Here is a 23,567-nt window from a genome sequence, read left to right on the forward strand (position 1 = left end):
CATTACATATACACTCAATGTGCTTAACACAGAAAATAGAGATGTGCAGGTTTACAATGCGGGGAAAACACAGAGCAGGACAAATCAACACCTGCTGACTTTAGCCTGTGTGAATAAAAAGGCTTTGCGTGTGTTAATAAAGTGCTTCACAACTGTGAACAGATGTAGAAAATAAACCACATCTGGCAAGTTTAAGCGACTAAGGCTGAAAAAACTGCAGACAGCTCAAAGTGCGCGGTTCCAAAGATAACATTTTAATGCTTCAATTGAAAAGACTACCAGTAAAAGACTATGCAGCATACCTTGATAGATATATGACCTGGTGGTAAATACGCTAAAGGGTTACCTAGGCAACCAGAGCCATGGATGTCAGCAACAAACTGATGTGTGGAGAGCAAATTGCTTGCTGTGGTGCAGCCTAAATCCAGCCACATCATAGACTGTATATAAAGGATAGACACAGCTTCAGCTTCAGCCTGCACTCTTTCCAATGGCCAGCAGGGAGTGGCTTCAAAAAGAAGTCAAACTGCAAAGAAGATATGATCCAGTCACGCTTGATTTGTGACTTCACTAAACACTTTTTTGATGAAATGATAGTCTCAGTTGCTACTTTTGCTCACTTACTGAACGTAATCTGATGCTTACTTTAGAATAATGGTGTTTTAAAAAGTAATAAGGTGAAGCACATTATGCCACTAATGGACAAGTTGCTACATATATTTTATGGGCATGTGGTGTCCCATTTCAAAATCCCAACAGGGTAACCGTGAAAATGCTCAGCCCGAGATTTCACTTTAACTTGATCACGTCCAACTTTTATATACAGTCTATGCACCAAAAGCATTTTAGAAATAAGCTTCCAGACCAAGCATTCAAATCAACTTTAGCATCGCAGGCAGGAGGGCCGAGCTGTTTTCTGTTTTGTCTGATTAGTTCAATTCACTTTTGACCTCACAGTATCCATCTCCCTCTATCATCAAGGCACAGCGTTGGTTATTTCGGGGCTATAAATCTATACATATTTGCAAATCATTCAGTTAAAAAAAATAATCAAAAATATTATTGTTTTTATTGTAACATAATTAGGTGGATATTTATAGTTTCTTTTAAACATCAGTCTGAGTCCCGGAGCCTGAACCTGTTAACTGTTTATTCTGCAGATGCACTTAAGTTTCATTTTATTGTTTGTGGTTTGGACACTTTCGGTTCACCGCTGTCAGAAAATCAGTGATCCGTATCACTATATTCTCTCCACCGATCTTATCAACTGTGCAGCGCTGTGCACAATGACAGCAGTGGCTCTGTGCTGCTAACACACTGTTGGGGTGTCTTGCTTTAAAAATATTATTCTTGTTCAAGAAAGTTTTTATGAGCATTGCATTACTACAGTCACTGTAATTGGGGACCCGAGTGCTGATATTACACACAGTGCGTCCTCGGAGACTTGAAACACAAAGAATCTTTTCTTTCACAAACCAGGTCGAGGAGAAATCACACACACCCCTCCAGCTCTGACTCACTCTCACCTGACTGATTGATCGATGCTCTCCTTCTCACACACGCACTGGTTTCTCACACAGACGGAGCTAATCGACCAGGCAGAGCAGTCGAGCTCGGAAGCTGTCAGACTTGAATATCTGTCATCAGCTGAGCCGGAAATCAGGGGAAAGCTGACGGTGACCCTGTATTTGGGTCCATCCCGGAGCTTTCGGTCATGGTTTTCGAGTCTCTGGTCAGCGACCTGCTCAATAGGTTCATCGGAGACTACGTGGAGAATCTCGACAAGTCTCAGCTCAAGATCGGGATCTGGGGAGGTGGGTTCTGCAGCTAGCTAGGAACTGTCTGTTGTACACGCATCCGAGCCAGACTCCGTTCGAAAATTTCTAAATTTAGTGCTTGCGTCTTTTTGCACAACTTGACAAGTATAATTAAAGTGTCTGAACACATACTGTAAAGCGATAGAGTTTATTGATAATATCGGCATCAATTTAAGCTGTAATTTAGTATGTGTTCTGGTGAAATTTTAACTTTCGTTAAAGCTTCGTCTGGTGTTTGGGCTACACCTCCACTTAATATACAGCGAAGTAGAAGCGGAAGCTACTGAGTGCTGTGGTTGAATATTATTTTTTGCTGACTGGGGATGCTTTAAGTTTGTTAAATGTTCGCCGAACTAAAGAGTGACTCACAGCGAGAGAATAAACACGGACATTTGAGTGTTTTCACGTCCAGCTTTCACAGCGACTCGTTGTTATTGAATTACCGGATATTACAACGAGGTCAGGCGCTGGAGGGGGACTGAACTTTGCAGCCCACATTCGGGTCCAGTAACTGAAAGCGGACCCTCAGCCCGCTGCACATGTCCTGGTGTTTGGGCCTCATCCAGATACCAGATCAGTCAGCGTGAAGTGGCGCTGAAGTTAAAGTGACACACAGAAGGTGCATTCAGTTAATTCAGTTAACCTGCAGCTTATCAGACACACACACACACTGCAGCACGTCTGCGGTTAAGCCATTATCATCAGCATGGTTAGTTTTGTCACTGCTACACAGACTGATTAAATGCTTTCACTTAAACATTTTAAAATGATGTTACAGCAAAGCCACGGCTGGAAATTTAATTGAATAGTCTTTCATGAGGAAGTTAACTGGGACTCATTAACCTTTTAATGTCTGTTACTTGTGCAATATAACAAGCAAACATCCTCAAGTTAGTTAGCCTTTGTGTACATGTTCAAACCAGTTTCAGTAAAAACTCCAGGACATTACATGTCAGTAATATGTGAACATGGCAGAAGTGTAACATGTGGGCAATGTGCTGCCGCCTGTCTGGCTACATTCCTGCTTCCTAATGTTTCCTCATATCTGTAAACATGCTGCTGGCACACATGAGAAGGAAGCTTCTCTCCACTAATCAAATACTGGCTTAGCTGCTTATGGAAAATCACCTGAAGGATTTCACATCCAGGTGGATCCTGGGCAGGTTTATCGATAAAACTGCTGTAGCAAAATCAGGCTGATACACCCGAGTATTTGTATCAGAATGAGTTTAAAGTTTTACCTTAATTTTGCCAAATGAAGCATTTAAAGGGATACGTGTGAAACATATGATTCTTTTTGTAAACACACAATCAGATATGCTGACTCTGATTCTTCTTCTGATTTCTTACAGGAAATGTTGTCCTTGAGAACCTGCGAGTTAAAGAAAATGCTCTGGTAAGTCCCAAACCTCACACACTGACACGTGCAGCCTGTGGTTTAGTGTGATGATTTTATAGAGTGGCCTGAGCTTTTAATGTAAAGGAGTCTGTTTTTGGCCTTTGTACTCTGCTTGGTTGTCACATGGTGTTGTGATGGTGTGATAACTGTGGCCTCCTCATGGTTACAGAAGATTGCTAGCTTGTTAAATCATATGTGTTGTAAACACAGGCTAACCACATAATCTGTAGGCTGCAAAATTCTCACTTCCTGTTTGCTCTGAGATGCTTTAGTAGTTTGGAGTGTGTTTTGAGTGAGAATACTCAAAATGGCAGAGTTTAAGCCTGGACACCTGGCTCGTCATCCCTTTCCACAGGCCATGGTGCTAATAGTGTGTGCATTTGTGTTTCAGAGTGAGTTTGATGTTCCCTTCAAAGTGAAGGCCGGACAGATCGGTGAGTTCTGATGGTTGTTATTCACCTCATGCCATCTTTTTTGAAGCTCTTTGTGTGCTTTATTGCTTCACATCACAAGTCAGCCATCCCCATAGACCAAATATGTATCTACCCCCGCACACGCACACACACCCTCAAAACCTCGACGTTAGCATTTTGACACAGCAATGCTTCTTTTTTTTTTTGGCAGTAGCCTCAAGTGATCATATGTAAACATAATGGTAGGGTGGTAAATTCTTAGTTAATGCTACCAAACCTGTTTAGCAAGCTGCTGAAGGTTTAAGAGAGCAATTAAAAATCTAAGCTTACTCAGCTCCTTCCTGTTTAATCTGATGATGATCAGCTGGAAGTGATATCCCTACGTGCACGAGTGCAGATAGCCAGCAGAAACACAAACACACCAAAAGCTGGACCAATCACCAGCATCTAGAAGACTTCTGTAAGGGTTGGGATGTTGAACATTTTCCTTTTGATAATCAGAAAGAATCTGTGTTTGTGTTTCAGGGAAGCTGACTTTGAAAATCCCCTGGAAGAACCTCTACAATGATGCTGTGGTTGCCACATTGGAGGGTCTTTACCTTCTGGTTGTCCCTGGAGCCAGTAAGTTATGCTGAATTTGCAGATAAGCATCTTTCCAGGCAAGTGTCACATGAAGTAGAAGAAGAAACAGGAAGTTGAACTCAGAAGGTGGACGATACATTTTCTTTTGAGCTGGTAATCAGTTGTATACAGCTTATGATAACTCCTATATACACACACACACACACACACACACAGGAGAGAGGGTTTATTTTCAGGCTTTTCTAACAGATGGCATCATGGAGGCGTGGCTAGTTTACTAACAGTGTGTTGCTTTTGATAAGGGAGTGTTTTCTCAGCTTTTATGTGTGTGTTCCAGCTGGATCTCAGCTGAAAACGAGTCCGTATAACGGTAAGCTACCAGTTCAGAGGTGGAGGTTCGGGTTTAGGTCCGATCCGTTCTCTGGGCTTCCTGTCAGGGCTGCACGATGTCAAAAAACAAATAAGTGTATGATAACAGCGGTTTAACTTGTAATCCGTTTTTAAATTCCTTCAAAGTAAAAGCCTCTATGCTGTTAGATTAGTGGAGAGCTTTTACTGTGAAACTGCTACAGCTTTGTGTTGAATTTGGATTTAAGGTGTGTAGAAAAACCTTTCAGGTAAAAACAAAAAACAGCAATTTCCAGTAAACTTATCGTGCAGCTCTGATTAACCGTCTCGGTGGTTTTGTGTAGAGGTATCTGGTTTCCCGTCTGGGGTTCTTCCTTAATCTTGATGTAGGGATTTCTGAAAACTAATCCTGGGATGTTTCAAAGGGATATATGGGAATCTGGAAAAGGTTTGTGTCCAGTAGGAAGAAAAACTCCCTTTTAACCAGGCTCAGGGAGGGGCGGGGCCATCTGCTGCAACTGGTTGGGGTGAGAGAAAGAAGTCATATTACAAGTGTAATATGTTTTGTTTCTTTTCTATAAGCGGCTCTTACTTAAAGACTGATTGTAACAGTTTTTTCATGTGATCCTGTTTTGACTTCAAGTAACCCAAAGGAGCAGTTTTGCTGTCAGTCTGTATCTCTGTGCGCAAGAAAAACAGAACCAGAGATGATATGCAAAGACAATGTTTGCGCAACAAAGCGAGATACACAGCAGCATGCCAGTAAATGCTTTATAAAGATGACAACACCTTGAACACATTTGTAAGATACACAGTAACTCCTGACATGCTGAATGTAAACTGAACTTTAGTTTGTTTGTGGTGAAACTCCACAGGGAGCTCCAACTACACGGAGAGGTCCCGTGAGGGACGGCACGGACAAACTGGCTCTTTATCCAGTAGGAGGAGACAGTTCAGAGCAGGCACCAGGTCGACGCTGGTGGAGGTTAAAACTAACTCTGGCTTTGTTTTGGTTGTTTTTCTCAGCATTAAAGTATGATGCAGCGAAGGAGGAGCGTTACCAGCAGGAGGCCAAGCAGAGGGAACTGCAACGCATCGAGGATGCGCTGCAGATGGCCGCACGCAGGGGTGAGTCAGTCTGACCTCAGTGACACCTGTGGATACCTGTGGATTTTTCTGTTTCCTGCTTCATTTGCCATCTTTGCTCTGCTAAATTTTCCTGTGGTTTTAACTTTCGCTTCCTCCAGTTCACATTTTTCCCACCACACAAACAGGCACAGTTTTAGTTCCTCCACTTGGTGTTTCTGCGAAGAAACCAGAGTCTCAGTTTAGTCCTAGATATTTTTTCAGGGTATTTTTAAAAAAACATTTTGCAGCACTGAACTCAGATTTTTTTTTTTTGCAGGTTTGCAAACTAAACAGCTTAAGCTACCAAATAATTCTCATCCCGTATGTGCAGATTCTACCCAGATGTGTCTGTTAAGTGTCAGAGCTTCACCATTAGGTTTCCACTGTGAGGTTTCAGGTCAGAAGTGTCCAAACCAGACCGCCGCAGTGTGTGAATCATGTCCTGCACAGGTGAATGGATGAATGTATTAACATCCTGTTTGTCCCGTTCATGCTGCGTTGGCTGTCAGCATCTCAAACCGGAGATCTGCTGTTCAGTCTGGAGAGCGTGGTTTACAAGGAGCCAGTCAAGGGTAAAGCGCACAGTGCGGCACACACAATGAAACATAAAGGTTAACGCACACAGACACACAGGTCGGCGTCACACACGTGTGTAGGTGCATGCTGGCATCAGAAGGTAAGGCTGCATTTCACAGCTCTTCAGTCCAATAAAAGTCCAGTTAAAAAAAAAAAGCTTCAGATGTTCAGGGATTTGAATTTGAATCATTCTTTGTTTGTTTTTTTTGGCCATATTGCTCCATTAATTAGCCGTTTGCCTTTAGTTAATAAACACACATTATCTCAGAGCTCACTCTGATTATGTCAAGAAATGTAAGAGGTGCTAGTTTGTATCTCTGCCCCCCATCTGTGCTCTCGGGCTCGCACATGTTCAGCAGTTTGGTTTTAGTGTTGAATGTGTGAGTCTTCTGCTGCTGCTTCCTGCAGTCTGTGTGCTTTCGGGCTTTTCTCACACTAACTGCCGTCTCTTCCTTTAACGCTGCCAAAGTCCCAAAAGGACGTAAAAAACACAAAAAGCACAAAAAAGCCTTGAAGAAGCTGAAACGACATGACCACAAAGAAGGTGAGTTTCACATTTTCACTGAGTTTGTGCTTTAAAACAGGCGCGTGGTCCTTTTGTTTGGATCAACCATTCAGAACGATGTTACTCAGCTGGGAGATTCTGTTGTTCTGGAAAGATGGTCTCATAAGTTGTAACAGAGAGTGATTATCCTTTGACTTATACCATTAATGAAGCAGACTTTTATCATTCAAGGACCCGGGAGCATTTTTATAAAGTGGTTCATGTAGCGTATCGGGCTTACGAGAGACACCAGTGTTCATGTCAGGTTAATAATATACATATAAGATCTTAAATAATACAGTGCCAATACAGAATTACCTTCCCGTTTAAATAAGGTTTTTGAAGCCACTTCTCTTACACACTGGGAGTCTCTCTTCTGACAGGAGTTAGGCAGACTGCCGTGCAGCATCCCTTTTTAGGCTGTTAGGTTGTTAAGTGATGAGCTGGACATGAATAGAGCGCACTGTGGAGGACCTAATTCCTAATTTGTGAATACTTGACTCTTCCTGTGACTTCTCTGCTCCTTCTTTCTCTCTGATCTTTGAGCTTTTGCTAGCTGCTCTGTTAAACTGCACTGCTGTCTCCTCTACCTTACCTCACAGGTGTGTCTGAGTCACTACAGTCCTGTTTTTAAGCTGAATGAACTCAGTACTGCAAACAGTTCTTCATAGTAGTTCAGTGAAATTATTTATTTTTGTTTAGACATTTTTCCTGTAAGGCCCCAATCACACATGCCTAGAGACCCACCCGGAAACCACTGGTTGCTAGGAGAAAATGTGTAATGCTAGCCACATAGTGAGTGAAAAACCTCATCTTTGTAGTGGCTCCATGAGGTCACCAACAGCTCGCTAGGCCTGTGTGACAGGGTCTCTTTGCAGTCTAGTCCATTTGGATATTTCGATGGTTATGCAGTGTGTTTTCACATTTAAATTCTGGTAAAGGTGTTCAGTGTTATTTAATATGCCAGGTGGTACCACCAGCCTCCACCCACCTGGTCACTATGATCAACACAAAGCCTGTTGGTCCTCAAAATATTACACTAAACGAACTGAAACAATAGTTTTGACTGATACCACTTATAAATATTCTAGAAAGATTGCAGTTTTGCTGTTTATTATTTTGGCCATTTCTATATGGTAGTGAAAATCTGATCTGTGAAGAGGTCAGTGTGAAATCACAAGACAGGTAGCATCAGTTCAAGCTGATTTGATATTTCAGGATCTCTGTTACATATTGGTTTCTTGGACCTGCCTTTTAAAGCTCAGAATCTTTTTATGAATGAACAGAAACAAACCATCTGTATCCATCGTGAAGTAAAAATGGTATGAATCCAAGTAAGTAAGACTTGCTTTATACTGTTTATTGTTTCAGACAAACCCAAGGAAGAAAAGAAGGACACGTTTGCGGAGAAAATGGCCACTCAGGTGATTAAAAACCTGCAGGTGAACATCAGCAGCATCCACTTGCGCTACGAAGATGATGTAAGTACTGATCCAGGTTCAAATCCGGATACTCGTTAAGGTGAGTCAGCTCATGTCTGCTCTGTTTTGTTTTAGCTGTCGGATCCACAGCGCCCCCTGTCTATGGGAGTGACGCTGTCAGAGCTCAGCCTTAAGGTAACATATACGCATACACACTTCCAACTACCTGTGCAGTTGCTGTTGGTACATCGCTGTGTTTTCTTTGGGTTTTTTTTAGACCACTGATGCGACCTGGAAAGAGTGCATCCTGAACGAGGCAGCAAAGATCATCTATAAGGTGACAGATGCTCTGCTTGCCCTCTAATTCTGTGTTCCTTGTTATCTGGTGTTTGTAAGCTTAAAGCTTAAATTGCACGTCACCTGTGTGAAGGATGCAGAATAGCTCATCGGTCATGTGATGTGGATCGATCCATGATTTTGCTGTTTACATGTTTACCGCAGCTTGGGAGTCTGAAGTCTCTCTGCGCCTACTGGAACGTCAACAGTCCGATCTTTTACAAAGGATCGTGGGAGGACATCGTGGTGAGTTGGGAACAGAGTCACCTGATTTGAGCTGATTCTTAATTAACAATAAAAATATAACAAGAATAAAAAGTAAAAATAAAACTAATGATAAGTGAAAAGGCATGTAAATGTTAACTACAGCTATAAAGCTGTTGCTTAGTCCTAAACCTTTAATTTAATTTGAGCAAATAATGAGGTAATCGTCATCATTTCATGGAGTCATCCAGTGATCCCTATGTTGGCTGTAACCAACCATAAAGGGAGACACTGTAAGTTGCATTAATTTCAACAGTTTGCAAGATGAGAGCCACAAATGTACGTACCTGTCAGCCGAGTGACCCTAATTCTGTTGTCAGAGGAAACATTCACGCTCATCGTCTGTCTCCTCCTCTCGTGCAGGGCCAGCTAAAATCTGGGATTTGCACTAAGGACCAGGAGCTTCCTCACTATCAGTACAGTGAGTTCAACACTTCTTTTAAAAGGAGGAACAGCATTCACATAGTTCAGCCTCCCTGTTCTGTTGCATTTCTGTATTTACCGTCTTACACTCAGTGAAATCCACACAAATTTCACCCATAAATATTTTTCTCCCTGAAGTTTTCAAACCAATCTTCGCTTCGGCTAAAATATGCATCAACCCGAGCGCTGAGCTGGAGCTGAAGAGTCCGAAGGCAGATCTTCAGCTGGAGGTCCAGAGCATTGCCATCGAGATGACCAAACCACAGGTAATATGAGACCAAGATGGGAGGCAAAGACAGGTGAGACTGTTCTCTAAACATTCCCCTCGGATTCCTGTACAGTACCTCACCATGGTGGAGCTGCTGGAGTCCATCGACTGCATGGTGAAGAACGCCCCCTACAGGAAGTTCAGGCCGGACGTCCCAGTGAAAGGAAACGTCAAACTCTGGTCTGTTTTGTAAAGTTTACAATTCGGAGATGATCAGGGAACAAAATCGACTCAGAAACTCACAAATATTTGCTTCCTCTGCCTCTCTCAGGTGGAAGTACGGCGTCAACAGCGTGACAGAGGTCCACATCCACCCTCTTTCACACACGTGGTCCTGGTCTAACATTAAACGTCATCGGGAGAACCTGAAGGCTTACAAGAACGCCTACAAGACCAAACTGCTGAGCCAGGGCAAAGTGAGCCAGGAAACTGAGCAACAAGTCCAGGTAAAGGTGTCTCTGTACAGCAGCGCCAAGCTTAAACAGAGCGCACACCCAACAGAAACCACAGTCGCTCACATGTAGCTGTGGTGGTGAGTCAGAGCTAACAGTATCAAGTGGGAATTTTATCTCCACCAATTACACAAAGCACTCTGTAATCTTCCACCACTCTGCTGAAGATGACGAAGATGAAGTAACTTAAGATCACTTTAAAATGAACGAAAATTCCAGTCATGTGTTTGATTTCTGCTTTTTTGCCTTAGTTACTGAATGTAACTAATGAATCCTAATTATGAGGATTTTGGCTGCCAATAAGAGCTCATAAAGAAGCTGAACTTTGCTGCTGCTGTTTCCCTGCTGTTTGCTCCTCCAGGATCTCGAGAAAGTTCTGGATGTTTTCAACATCACTCTGGGCCGACAACAGGCGCACATGGAGGTAAACACAGTGACTGAAATTAGACCAGAGGAGAGTTCAGGCTAGCTATACGCCATATGCTCGTCTTCCCCCCCCCCCCCCCTGCAGGTGATCAGATCAGGACAGAAGGTGGCAGCAAAGAAGGCGGCGGCAGGACAAAAGCAGGGAGGAGGTTTCTTCAGCAGCTTATTTGGGAGGAAGGCTAAAAAGGAGGAGCAGGCGCCAGAGGAGAGCAAAGAGCCGGAGAGTAAGTGATATTCAGATTCCCCTTAAAAACCTCGCTCTGTCCAAACTGGCGGCTGAAAGCGTGTCTGCCGTTGTTCAGGTTCAGGACTCGACCAAATCATGACCGCAGAGGAGAAGGAAAAGCTGTACACAGCCATCGGGTACAGTGGCAGCTCTCACAATCTGGCTTTACCCAGAAAGGTAAACACACCTGCTATCTGCATGCTCGTGGGCTTTGTAGATGATAAGTTCAAGTTTCCCATTGTTGCCTTTAGCACCCTCATCAGAGCAAACTATATCCAAGTAAACACTCAGTTTTAATTATCCGGTTGTAAAAATCTGACACTCGGATTAACCGTGTGAGGTGTCTATGCAAAGAAGCATTTCATGCTTCTACAATCATGCTGCAGCGTCCTCACTCAGCGGCTGACTAATTATAGACATTTTGTTTTTCATCATTTACACGCCCACAAATGTCAAATGAAGCGCAGATTTGAAAATACCCGACTCTACTTGAAGCAGGACCTGGACTTTTTGGTAACACTGAGCTGGCGTGAACTTGTCTGTTTCAGTATGTAGCTGTGATCGTCAATTTCCAGCTACTGAGGACTTCGGTCACGGTCAGAGAGGAACCCAATGTACCAGAGATCCTCAAGGTCCAGATGATCGACCTCAAGACGAAAATCTCTCAGAGGCCCGGAGCTCAGGCCATCAGGTCAGGGGTTTTTATTTTACACACATGAAATAAATCAACCTGCTGAAATATTCTAGTGCTACTTTTGGTGGAAGGTCCACATATCCATGTCAGTCTGACTGGTATTTGTATTGACCCTGCTCTGCTGCAGGGTGGAGACGACCTTGCAGCACTGGTATGTTACTGGTTTGCAGCAGCAGGGGGCGACGCCCTCACTCATCGCCTCAATGGGCGACTCGTCCTCGTCTCTGCTCAGCGTTTTGTTCGAGTTGAACCCCGAGGAAAGCACTGGTGACCAGCTGCTCAGAGTCGAGTCTCAGCCTGTGGAGATCATCTATGATGCGGTAATCGTTCTGATCACGTTTGCCTTAAACCACCTTTCACAGTAAATGAAAGCTGCTTGTCTTTCGTATGTTGCGTTCATTTAGTTTCTGTTAGTCTTACTGGTGTCTGTGTCTTCTTCTTCTTCTTTAACCCATTTAAGTGTCTCTGGGAAGTCAAAGATGGTTGTTTCTTATGATTCCTGTCTCTCTCTGTGTTTTCATCCTTCAGCTGACAGTCAACAGTATCGTCGACTTCTTTAAGACAGAGAAAGGTGTGGATCTGGAGGTCCTGACCACGGCCACACTCTCCAAACTGGAGGAGATCAAAGAGAAAACTGCCACAGGTCAGTAACTATTTTCTGTTCAAACCAGCAGTTACGGTGGAGCAGGGGTCCATTGTCCTCACGGCTGAACAGGTTATGTAGTCCTATGATGATCAGGACTGTTGGGTCCATACCAGGACTTTAACCTCCTAGGACCTGGCGTCCACATATGTGAACATCACATTTTGGGTTATTTAGACCAAAATACTCAATTTTGCTCTACAAGGGCCTGATATCCACTTACGAGGATGTTATGCTGCTACTGTTCTATCGAAATTCTAAACGAATATCCTCATATGTGGCTCTTATTTTTCTTAGAAACATAAATCAGGAAAAAAACCCAACCTAGTAATTCTTTGTTTTTACATTCATCGGGTCCCAATCAGCCCAAATATCAAAGAGAAATTAAAAATGCATGCCGTGGAAGAGTTCGGGTCTTAGGACTTTAAGGGATTCATGTCTCTGCAGGTTTGTCTCACATGATTGAGACTAGAAAGGTCCTGGACCTGAGGATCGAGTTGAAACCGTCCTATCTGCTGTTGCCAAAGTCGGGCTTCTACAGCAGCACGGCGGACCTCATTATCGTGGACTTTGGCTGCTTTCAGGTCAGTCCTTTTAGTTTTACCCCTGCTTTTAAGATGAAAATACCTTTTTTATAATATTTTCATGATGATAACCAGTTTCTTTAATATTCTCTAACTATAAAAATAATAAATACACATACTGACCTTAAGAAAGTCAGCTGTGTCTCGTAAAAATTTCCGTTACAGTACAGTTTAAGTTCTGGATATTTTACAGTTGTTTTCCTAAATTCCTGGTGTGCCTGGGTTTTGCCTTTTTATAGAACTGGCCTCATAAATGTTTTGTGGTTTGACCTTACAGCTCGTAGTGCAACAGATAAGACAACAGCGTGAGTGTTTACAGGCCTGCACTACAGCCTGTCACTTAACACCAGTGTGTATTTGTTGGTCTGTAGTTAAACAGTGTTGAGCAAAGCGGCATCCGGTCGTCCACTTCCTCCTTCTCGTCTCTGGAGGAAATCATGGATCGAGCCTATGACAGATACAGCGTGACGCTGAGCCGAGTTCAAGTGCTTTACAGCAAGTCAGGTACATCAGCGCACAACAACAGAGCTACACATACACAAAAGTGCAAGTATTGAATACATATAAGGCATATAAGCACCAGCTCATTCACCATATTTAAGTTAACGAGCAGTAGAACAGGTGTACCTAACAAAGTGGCCAGTAGGTGAACTGTGTTTCCTCAGATTACATCTGTTATCATTTTTAGTTAATTTGTCGTAACCTGATTCCAGGTGAGGCTTGGAAGGTAGCACGGCAGCAGGGTTCTTCATTCCAACACATCCTCCAGCCGATGGATCTCACTCTCAGTTTGGCCAAGTGCATGGTGGAAAAGGATGCCAGGATGCCCAGGTATGATTCCCACCGGTGAACAGGCGTTCAAATTCTCTGCTGACTCGTCTGCACTCACCTGTGCACCTTATCCAAATCGTTTCTGGCGTTTCAGGTTTAAGGTATCGGGCGAGCTGCCTTTGCTACACGTTAAGATCTCAGACCAGAAGATCCACAGTGTCCTCGAGCTGGTCGACGGCATCCCTCTACCCAACGTGGACTCCTCGCCATCCACCCCAACACTGAAGGTACGTTTGGTACAGACCGTTCGTCTTGCAGCTAAGCACTAATATAGAAAGGATATATTGGGATTGGAGAAGTGAGTGATGAAGGAAGGTTCAGAGCAAAAACATTTGGGGGGTGGTAGAGACAGGTGAAAGTTTGGGGAGTGATGGGGAGGTCAAGGGTGAGGACTGAGGGATGTTAGAGGGATTGCAGAGAGAACTTTGGGGAGTGAGAGTTACCTGCACTTCGATGTTTAGCTGACCGTGTTTGGGCGATTCTTGTTGTAGGTCTTGCCGTTGGTGGAGGTGAGACCGCGAGCACTTGACCTTCCCCCCACCCTCCTCGACACCATGGAAACGGGTAAGTGCTTGGTGCATTTCGACTGACTATTGTTTTTTAACAAATTAAAAGCTTTAAAGCTACGCTGTACGACGCTGTGGGCTGTGACTGATGCTGTCGTGCGTAATTTGTGTTCAGATTCGGATGAAGACACCAGTGAGAAATCAACAGATGAGGATCATCAGCGCTCGACTGTGGAGGATCTCACTGATGTTCACTTCAAGTTTGAAGTCAAAGAGGTGTGTGAATGTTTGGCTCTCGTGTCAGGTCATCATGCGACCCATGAGGAGGGGGTGGGGTGCGGTGTCCTAGTGTTAAATGAGAACGTGTGACCGAGCAGCGTGCGATGTGTTCAGGTGCTGGTGGAGCTGACCCGGCAGGTGGAACAGGAAAAGACTTTCCTGTCCTTCAGTATCTGTCACCTGGGAGCCGAAGGGAAGAAACGAAGCTTCGACCTGAGCGTCACCTCGTATCTGCAACGAGTCATGCTCGACTACTGCGACCTGCCAGGTAGCACAGATGCTATTAACATCATAATTTAAACGAATTCTTTTGTGTGGTGTACCTGTTCATAGTCTCCATTTGTAGTCGTGATATTTTTGTTCTTTTTTTTAAATGTGTTTTTGTTGTTTCAGGTGGTACAAAACAGCCTCTCCACCTGATCAGCTCCTCGGAGCAGGGCACCAACCTGCTGAAGGTGGAGTTCATCAAGGTAAGATTAAACACACCACCAGCAGACTCACCTGTTTGGTCTACATGTAGTACTGGATCTCACTGCTGGTGATCCTGCTCCTCAGATATTTCACTCATTTTAGGACATGGACACACTTACACTGCCATAGGGGCTCATTTCATTGTTGGGTTTTTTCTCTGTATGTATTATTGTAGGATCTACTGTATGATATAAAGCACCTTGAGGCAACTGTTGTGATTTGGCGCTATATAAATAAAATTGAATTGAATTGAACCCCCTATGAGCAAGCACTTTGGCGACAGTGGGAAGGAAAAACTCCCTTTTAACAGGAAGAAACCTCCGGCAGAACCAGACTCAGGGAGGGGCGGGGCCATCTGCTGTGATTGGTTGGAGAGAGAGAAGGGAGACAGGATAAAGACATGCTGTGGAAGAGAGACAGAGATTAATAACAAGTATGACTGAATGCAGAGAGGTCTGTTTACACATAATAGACACAGATTTGGGACAGGTCACAATCATGTAGTAAGTGGGGTCGTGGTGTGACTGAAGATTGTGTTGATGTGGCCAAAAATGGCTCAGAACACCACAGTTCAGATCGTTTTGCCTGGCGCTATCAGTCCGGTAACATAGTCAGAATCGGCCTTTTATCCAGCAAACAGAAACATGAACCCGCTGAACGTGTTTTTGTGTCTCTGTGCTGCCGCAGGCCGACCCCGCCGGTCCCAACTTCCAGACACTGTTTGAAAACACTGAGCAGACGCTGAAGGTGAGTGGGCGAGCGGTTCTTTTATTCCACTGTTAAAATCAGCATTTAGTCATTCAGTTTATGACTTTTTTTTTTTTTTGTTCTTAATACAAACAACACAAACATGTGACTCGACATTTGTTGGTCATTCAGGGATTATTTCCTGTCCAAGAAGCGCTTTAAAAAGTGTGGCTCGCAGTCAGTCGGTTCATGATGCCATGCTTCCTCTCAGGTGTCTCTCTACTGCTGTTTCAGGTGGAGTTTTCCTCTCTGGACTTCCTCCTTCACACTAAAGCGCTACTCTCAACCATCAATTACCTGAACAACGCCATGCCATCACAGTTCAGTGGAGACAAAGACAAAGATGTCAAAAAGCAGGTGGAGAAGACTGGAAAGAGCCGGACAGGTGAGGCTTAACCATCTGGTTACAGGTGTGTCTTGAATGATCTTCATGTGACAGGATATGATTCTCGTTCTCTGCAGTATCTAAAGGAGCTAAGGATGCAGGAATATTCAATTTCAAGTTGGTCGCCATGTTGGGTTGTTTCCATGTGGAGGTGTGTGATGACCGCCGTAGCATCGCTGACATCAGAGTCCAAGGTGCGAACACTTGAGCTGAAGTGAGAGATAAAAGCACGGGCACGCTGACGGCACACGATCAAGCATAAATTGTGGTCATGTGACCTCTCTGCAGGAATCGACGCGTCTGTGTTGGTGCAGCCGAAGGAGACGGAGGTGTTCGCACGGCTGCGAGACATCGTGGTCACAGACGTCAACCCCAATACCATCCACAGAAAGGTCCGCAGCAGGAAAACTTGCTGGAATACTTTGTTTCCACAGTGTATTTGTACATGTGATATTTTTGTATACTATTTATGTAGCGCTGTAAAACTGTGCACCTTGCTTTCCCACAGGTCTGCTCTGAGTAGGAGATGCTCTGTATCTCATTGTACATGTGTATAGTGACAATAAAAGGCATTCTATTGTATTCTATTCTAAAGGTGGTAGAAAGACAGACTTCTCAGATCATTAAGTAGGATGTTTAACATTGATTTCAAGTGGATTACTCATTTCCAGCTCTATATTTTCATTCTTGAAATCCACTAAGGTTGTTTTTTATTACTCGCACTTTAAAATCCTGTATCCTTTTATGAGCCTATAACAAGCTGCTTAACTGCCCTTCCTTTAAGGCCAGCTTTCTGCCTCTCATAAGCAGGAAGGCTTTAACAGCATCAGCATGTGGATCCGGCTGCTGTTCTGTCAGCCACAGCTGGTTCCCTGAGACAACCATAACAGAGAGATCCATTCTCACTGATGTCGTACAGACCCAGGAGTGAATATTAGCTGTCTAAAGCAGAGGTTTTCAAGCAGTCTGAAGCCTGAGCATCTGTCATGCTAACAGTACACGTGCCACAATATATGATCAGATCTGCTTTCTGCCTTGAGTCCAGACAAAGAAGCTACTTTAGAAGTTTGTGTGCACTTAAGTGTCTTTGTTTTTCTGTAAAAAGTCAGCTGGGATCTTTTAGTACTAGGATAAGTTCTGTACTCTGTCTCGAGTCATGGAAAGTGCCGCTGTGGTCTTTTCTTCACCCTGCAGGCAGTGTCCATCGTGGGTGAGGAAGTGTTCAGCTTCAAACTCTCTCTGTTTCCCGGGGCAACCGAGGGCGACGGCTACGGCGACATGTCGAAGGTGGACGGGAAGGTCACCCTGCGCCTGGGCTGCATCCATATCGTCTACCTGCACAAGTTCCTCATGTCTCTGCTGGTAAGGAGCGTCATATTTCTCTACACATTAAATGCACATTCACACTCAGCCCTGACCTCCACACAGGCGACCCCTAAAAGGCCAGATGACTGTTGTCTCTGTGTGGAGGCCGTGGGGCTCCTGGTTACGGTTGCCCTCCTGATTGTGATGGTGCTTATAGGTTAATGTATAAATACACAAACACATGTGATGGACACACACACACACACACACACTTCTAGTCTTGAACACATTTCATTTTTAAACACACATTTCGGTGTTTAAATGTGATGTGGGCTCTTTCTTTCATTTGGCTTCTCAGATTCCTATATCGAAGTATTAATTTCCTTCATTTGTTGTGAGTGTGTTGCTTTTGTTTCTGTGCTCTTCAACTTAACACAGTCACTAACTACAGAACTAGTCTTTGCCTTGTCTGTGTGTGGCCAATGTCCTCTATGATCCAGCAGTCCACGCTCACACATCTGCAGTTTCAGGTGACGTCTGCAGCACATAGCAGGATACCGTGAACAGTCTGACATGCTTCCTAATCAACCTATGTTATATTATCTGTGACACACTGTGGCCCAAATCTAATCGGCTCCGCCCTTCTACACTCAGCCACTCTGTGATCAGCGTGGCCGGTATCCTGCAGGTTTTAGATGTGTCCTTGATCCATCACAGCTGATTCAAATGGCTAAATGACCTCCTCAACATGTCTTGAAGTTCTCCAGAGGCCTGGTAACGAACTAATCCTGTGATTCAGGTGTGTTGACCCAGGGTGAGATCTAAAACCTGCAGGACACCGGCCCTCGAGGCCTGGAGTTGCCCTCTAGGATATCAATTAAGTACTTATACTTAAAGTGCTTAAAGTACTTTTTTGCCTCTTTTAAACTCGATTACTTTTCCTTTGTTGAATTCTACCAGGAACTGAGACATTCATGAGAGTTTATGCCACTATCAGACAGCTGTATCAGGATTATGTGCTTCACTTGCTAGAAAAAAAACCTTCTGTTTCCTATTCAAGCTCTTTGCAGAATTTCCAAAATTCTCTGCTTTGCCTTTTCATTCTGAAGAACAGGAGATAATTAGCAATGAGTTTTTTCATATACATGCAAGTGATTTTATTTATTGTGAGATTATTCCGTTAAACGTCCCTCTGTAAGTGTTTGAAGTCTCCTCCGTACCAGAACACAACCGCTGCTGCTCCTTAATGGTGGTTTATAAACCCATTCCAACCTTTTGATAAGTTAATTTCAAATTTCATTCCGTGTGGTTGACCTCTGTGAAATGAGTGAGTGTGAGTAGGGATGGACAGAAATTGGCTCCATGTCACTGTGAAATGAAACTGTATTGTACTCTATATGTTCAGTTGCTTTTGGCTGCAGCTGTCACTGTAATGTCTGCAGGACAGTCGTCGGGAATCAGCTTTAGTTTAAACTCTGAACTTCTCTGATGTGTTTGTAGCTGTAGAGTCAAATCAGAGATGTCTTGTTCCCTGTTGCATGACCTTTCTCTGCAGTTCTTTGTCTCTCATCTTTCTTGTCTTGTTGATGTGTTTTGTTCTTGCAGGCTTCTTTTAGCTTTCAGTATACATCTGGTGACGAGGTACAGCATCCAGCATGCACCTCTGAACTGCACAAAACCTTCTGCTTTAGCTTCACTCGACAACACCGCTGCACCACCAGCTTAAATATCATCAGGTTTAACGTCCCAGAGGGACCCTGTCTCTGTGAGCGGATTAACCCCCGTCTCTACCTTCTACTCGTTGGTCGTAGACTCGGGTTAATCTGAATGGCGCGATATGACGAGGTTTAACTTTGAGGGAGAAGGGAAGTGACAAAAAGACAACTTTAAATATACTCTCTGCTCATGCTTTCTTTGATCAGCTTCTCATCACATCTGTATTTATTTCTCATTTCATAACTTTAGAAAATATGAATACGTCTGACCTCCCATGACACATTGTCCTCAACTCATCAACAGAATGATGATTAACGGACTATAATGCATCATCTATTTGGAACCAGTTTATTTTTATAAATTAAAATATCAAAAGAAGTAAATAAGGAAAACTATTCATATGTTTAAGAAGCAGGAAACACATTTCAGTCTTTTTACAAAGCCTGAGCTCAACCCAATGTTGCAAAATAGCTGTTGGCTTGTAGGGCTTGCTTCACTTTCATTTTTCTAAAACGCTACTTTTAATTTTTATTATTTCATTACCCTTTTGTTTATCCAGGTAAAATCTCTTTTCCAAGAGCAACCAGGCCAAGAGGGCAGACGTACGGTGTAGTTCTCATATTGTGCGTTTATATTCGTTGTTAGTGCAATTTAATGGATGTCTTTAGGGTGTGTCAACAATCTGATTTCTGCAGTATAAAAGTAAACCCCACCTGCGTGACATAGAAATCCAGGCAGTTACAAATTTGTAGGATAGCCGACAGTCCAGCAGAATCATCCTCAATGAGCGTGTTTCCACCAAACTGTTACTGAAACAAAGCACATGAGACAGGAAGTCACTCAAAACCCTGAGCGCCACCCGTCTGAGACCAGGAGATTGTTAAAACAACTGGTTTGAATGTTCGGCAGAGTGAGCACGGACACAGGGAGAGATGACAGAAGAAGGAATGCTTTTCATGCACAGCATCTGACAGTAATCAGAGCTCACGTCCTCCATATGTGCTATGCAAATCACTCAGCTGCCCTCATTATCCCCCCCCACACCCTCACTGCCACCCCCCCGTCAGTCACATGACCTTTGCCTGTGTGACGTCTCCTTAAAGCGGGTTTGACTTTCATTCTTGTTTCATACGTCAGTCGTGATATGAACCTTTTAACTTCTACACTCAGCTCGATATTTACGATATTAAAAATGTTCAAAAAACGTAACTAATGTAGTTTCCACGTCTCGGTTCCAACTCCTGATTTCAAGTGCCAGCTGGTGTGTAAGCGCAGCGACTTTAAAGCCTGCCATCAGCATGAGGTTCATATCCCTGTGAAGGTTTGTGAAACAGAAATGAACCTGTGCACACAGTGAACTCCTCACATTGGCCCTCTGACTTGCTCCTTCATGGCGTCTCTCTAAGTCTACTCAAGTCTGTCATCTCACACCTGATTGCTTTTGTTCTTCAGATGTTCGTCGACAACTTCCAGACCGCTAAAGAAGCTCTGAGCGCCGCGACGGCTCAGGCAGCGGAGAAGGCTGCGTCGAGTGTTCGAGACTTCGCCCAGAAGAGTTTCCGTTTGTCCATGGACATCAAGCTGAAGGCCCCACTCATCATCATCCCCCAGTCCTCCACCTCCTGTAATGCTGTGGTGGTGGATCTGGGTCTGATCACGGTGGGAAACAGCTTCTCTCTGCAGCCGGTGGAGGGTTTCCCTCTGCCAGCTGTGGTGGAGAAGATGGATGTCCAGCTGACGCAGCTGAAACTGTCCAGGTAACAACATAAGAAATGTGAATACACTGACTGTGAGCAGGGCTGGAAACAGTTCTGCTTTTGCTTAATTGTGTTTGTTGGTTTAAATCCAGCTAAACTCAGGTTGTTTAGACCTCACTGGGACTTAGAAATGGTACCAATGCACTGATTGCATCCAGTTCTCTTCATCGCTTGGCGTCTTCGTACACACCAGTTGATGGGAAATGTTTCTCCTCTTAGCTGCACTGAAACATGACGAAGGTCCAGCAGATAAAAACAGATTCCACTGTGCTTTCAGAACCACACTGAAGCGAGACTCTCTGCCCGACATCGAGATCCTTCAGCCAATCAACTTAGAGCTGCTTGTCACCCGAAACCTGGCAGCTTCCTGGTTCTCTAAGATTCCCGGAGTCCAGGTCCAGGGAGTGCTCCGGTCCCTAAATGTAGGTCTCTCTTGTTTTCCTGAACCAGGATTCAGACTCTGCAGAGTGAGACTTAAACCTTTATTGTGTATCCATCAGATGAGTCTGGGTGAGGAAGATCTTGGTGTACTGATGAAGATTCTAGTAGAGAACATTGGCGAGGGGAACAAAGAGCACAGCATGGATGTGAAGAGACAGGTGGCCCAAGGTGATTCACTCTCACAGCACATGATGGGAAATGAAATAAGTTGGAGAAAAGTCATTTTCAGCTTGTAAATTCAGACACAGCTGAAGTGATTATCTTTGGACTTAACCAGATCCTTACTCCAGTACTGTGAAGAACCCAGGAGCAAGTTTTAACCATGTTATGTTCTATGACTTGCAAATTAAACAAATATCTAGTACTGCCTTCTTTCATTTGTACAATAAAATGGTGTCTGGTTCATTCAGCAAAAGGGCAGAGCTGCAGGGACCCAAATCTGGTGGGCAGGTGGTGGTGGGTGGAGACCAGTATTTACTTTTTCTGGGCATTGAAACTGCACACACGATGGCATGAGCATCCTCCCTCAGAGCATTTCAGTAAAAGTTCATTTATCACTAGTGTTAAAGTCGGGTCGCTTTCACAGCAAAGTTTGAGTTTGAGTGGCCATGACGCACGGTTCTTATGTAAGAACTTGATCGCTACTTCAGTTAGTGAGACATGAAAAAGAAGATCTGAACACACGTGTGTGTTTTAATCACCGCTTTGCTTCCACAGAGAAAGCAGAGCTTGCAGAGCAGCTGGTAGATGTGGTGTCATTACCACCAGCATCTAATGGTGCTGTGGCCGCAACCAATGGAATTCAGAATGAAAACACCATCAGCGTTCTCCTCAACTTTGAAGTGGAAGAGGTACGAAATCTGCCAGAGCTCAGAGTCTGACTCACTTTTCCTCTGTTTCAAGAGAACATCAGTCTGTGGAGACTTTAGAGAGTCTGAAAGATCATTCTGTATCTGAAGAGATACAAAATTTTGCATTCATTGTTGCTCCAACATGTTGGCGCTCTGCTGTCATCTAAATGTGTTTTCTGCTACTTCTCTTAAGGTGCTTCTGACTCTGAAAAAGCCAAAGGAACAGAAGGAGTCCCCTTTCCTGGTCTTTCACGTCGCCCACATGGGCATTAACACAAAAGTCAGAAAATACGACATGAGTGCAGCAACATACATCCGAAAAATTGCCCTGAAGTGCCTCGAGTTCAAAGGTCAGAGCGTTACAGCATACCAGGGTTTACTGACACAAGTGTGTCTGTACTGGTTTCTTTGGTTGTGCATGTGCGGTCGAACATGTTGATGATGTGACAGCTTTGGTCTCTTCTGGTTTAGACTCAAGTGGGGAGCCGCTGTGCCTCATCAGCTCTTCAGTCGAGTCTGGAGCTGAACTGCTCAAAGTGGAGTATTGTAAGGTGAGGTCACCATGTGATTACCTGTTCATGCACGGGAGGTGGAGGCGAGAACTACGTGTGGGGTCGACGGTTTGAGATTCAGCAGTTTTTAATCAGCCTGTTTGTTTCATCAGGCCGACCGTGCCGGACCAAACTTCTCCACCGTCTACAAAAACACCGAGCAGCTGATCAATGTGAGTCATAGTTCATCACCTGCAGATCAGTACAGCATCATCTCTGCACATCTCATGGTCGTGTTGAAGGAAATGCAAGCTTGGCTTTAGCCCTGTTTGCACAGATCTAGTGTTACCAGGTGGATTTGTCTGATTTAGAAATCATTTTCACACTGCATCACCCAAGTTTTACTCAAATTTACAACACAGACACAAAAAATGCTCCACGTCACGTCATCCTGTTCTGATAGATTTGAGCCTGTTCTTTCTATGAACGTCTCTCTACGCTGTCTAACAACAAAACCTGTATTTGTGACGAGAGGTAGAACAGGGGAAAAGTAACTTAATAAAATACCAGTGATGAACGTGGCACCACGGGACTAAGATCTGTCTCACATCCCAGGTGTTGCACATTTTTGAGAACCACTAAAATGCATCAGCTTTCCTCTTGGGTCGTAGGTGACTTTCACCTCACTCGACGTCATGCTTCACACCGAAGCTCTGCTGTCAGCCATTAACTTCCTGTCGACGGCGTTGTCATCTGGCGGCGGCGTTCCGTCTCCAGAGAAAGAAGTCCGACCAAAGACGGAGGATAAGACGGTTTCTGCGAAGTCCAGTCAGTACCACACACACCCACACACACAATGTGCGTCTGACTTAAAACTCAGCGTCATGTGTTATTTTTCTCCTGCAGCTGCCCTGGTGTCACCTGTAGACTCTCAGGTCACAGACCTGAAGGTGGTCATGGATCTCGGGGCCTTCAACGTCCTAGTGTGCGACCAGTTGTGCAACATGGCCGACATCAAGATCCAAGGTACTGAATCGGAGCTGAATTTTGTTTTCTGTGAGTTTTCACTACCAAACCTGATGTAACACGCCTGCTGTGTACCTCAGGTATTAATGGCTCGCTGCTGATGCAAGGACCTCAGACTCATATATCAGGCGGCATGCGAGACTTCATTGTTCTAAACGTTGATCCCAAAAGCTTCCACAAGAAGGTCAGTAAGTTGTCTTATATAAGAATGCTTCAC

General features: G+C 44.1%; 1 protein-coding gene across 3 annotated transcripts in view; it reads left to right on the forward strand.

The window, feature by feature from the left end:
• Window positions 1-1,594: 1,594 nt before the first annotated feature.
• Window positions 1,595-23,567, forward strand: part of vps13c (vacuolar protein sorting 13 homolog C) — a 54,063-nt gene continuing 32,090 nt past the window's right edge. For 2 of the 3 annotated variants that reach the window (XM_085430943.1, XM_085431098.1), the window contains exons 1-44: window positions 1,595-1,814; window positions 3,170-3,213; window positions 3,608-3,650; window positions 4,155-4,250; window positions 5,586-5,687; window positions 6,197-6,259; window positions 6,733-6,807; window positions 8,179-8,288; window positions 8,364-8,423; window positions 8,506-8,565; window positions 8,730-8,810; window positions 9,192-9,249; window positions 9,390-9,517; window positions 9,593-9,699; window positions 9,791-9,965; window positions 10,333-10,395; window positions 10,483-10,621; window positions 10,700-10,800; window positions 11,172-11,314; window positions 11,445-11,637; window positions 11,846-11,960; window positions 12,408-12,544; window positions 12,916-13,048; window positions 13,258-13,375; window positions 13,470-13,602; window positions 13,867-13,939; window positions 14,057-14,157; window positions 14,275-14,428; window positions 14,554-14,630; window positions 15,319-15,378; window positions 15,613-15,763; window positions 15,841-15,957; window positions 16,052-16,155; window positions 16,958-17,125; window positions 20,237-20,541; window positions 20,819-20,963; window positions 21,042-21,150; window positions 21,700-21,833; window positions 22,027-22,183; window positions 22,305-22,384; window positions 22,498-22,557; window positions 22,996-23,152; window positions 23,231-23,350; window positions 23,431-23,534. In XM_085430943.1, coding sequence (XP_085287069.1) covers window positions 1,715-1,814; window positions 3,170-3,213; window positions 3,608-3,650; window positions 4,155-4,250; window positions 5,586-5,687; window positions 6,197-6,259; window positions 6,733-6,807; window positions 8,179-8,288; window positions 8,364-8,423; window positions 8,506-8,565; window positions 8,730-8,810; window positions 9,192-9,249; window positions 9,390-9,517; window positions 9,593-9,699; window positions 9,791-9,965; window positions 10,333-10,395; window positions 10,483-10,621; window positions 10,700-10,800; window positions 11,172-11,314; window positions 11,445-11,637; window positions 11,846-11,960; window positions 12,408-12,544; window positions 12,916-13,048; window positions 13,258-13,375; window positions 13,470-13,602; window positions 13,867-13,939; window positions 14,057-14,157; window positions 14,275-14,428; window positions 14,554-14,630; window positions 15,319-15,378; window positions 15,613-15,763; window positions 15,841-15,957; window positions 16,052-16,155; window positions 16,958-17,125; window positions 20,237-20,541; window positions 20,819-20,963; window positions 21,042-21,150; window positions 21,700-21,833; window positions 22,027-22,183; window positions 22,305-22,384; window positions 22,498-22,557; window positions 22,996-23,152; window positions 23,231-23,350; window positions 23,431-23,534 — 4,953 coding nt within the window. In that variant the 5' untranslated portion in view covers window positions 1,595-1,714. The remainder of the gene's footprint in view (window positions 1,815-3,169; window positions 3,214-3,607; window positions 3,651-4,154; window positions 4,251-5,585; window positions 5,688-6,196; window positions 6,260-6,732; window positions 6,808-8,178; window positions 8,289-8,363; window positions 8,424-8,505; window positions 8,566-8,729; window positions 8,811-9,191; window positions 9,250-9,389; window positions 9,518-9,592; window positions 9,700-9,790; window positions 9,966-10,332; window positions 10,396-10,482; window positions 10,622-10,699; window positions 10,801-11,171; window positions 11,315-11,444; window positions 11,638-11,845; window positions 11,961-12,407; window positions 12,545-12,915; window positions 13,049-13,257; window positions 13,376-13,469; window positions 13,603-13,866; window positions 13,940-14,056; window positions 14,158-14,274; window positions 14,429-14,553; window positions 14,631-15,318; window positions 15,379-15,612; window positions 15,764-15,840; window positions 15,958-16,051; window positions 16,156-16,957; window positions 17,126-20,236; window positions 20,542-20,818; window positions 20,964-21,041; window positions 21,151-21,699; window positions 21,834-22,026; window positions 22,184-22,304; window positions 22,385-22,497; window positions 22,558-22,995; window positions 23,153-23,230; window positions 23,351-23,430; window positions 23,535-23,567) is intronic. The other variant, XM_085431019.1, reaches the window with a different exon arrangement.

The sequence above is a fragment of the Copadichromis virginalis genome, linkage group LG1, assembly GCF_057382275.1.
Source record: "Copadichromis virginalis isolate Kocher_CV1m ecotype Utaka linkage group LG1, C_Virginalis_male_GT1.1, whole genome shotgun sequence".
In the NCBI taxonomy this organism is placed as follows: Eukaryota; Metazoa; Chordata; class Actinopteri; order Cichliformes; family Cichlidae; genus Copadichromis; species Copadichromis virginalis.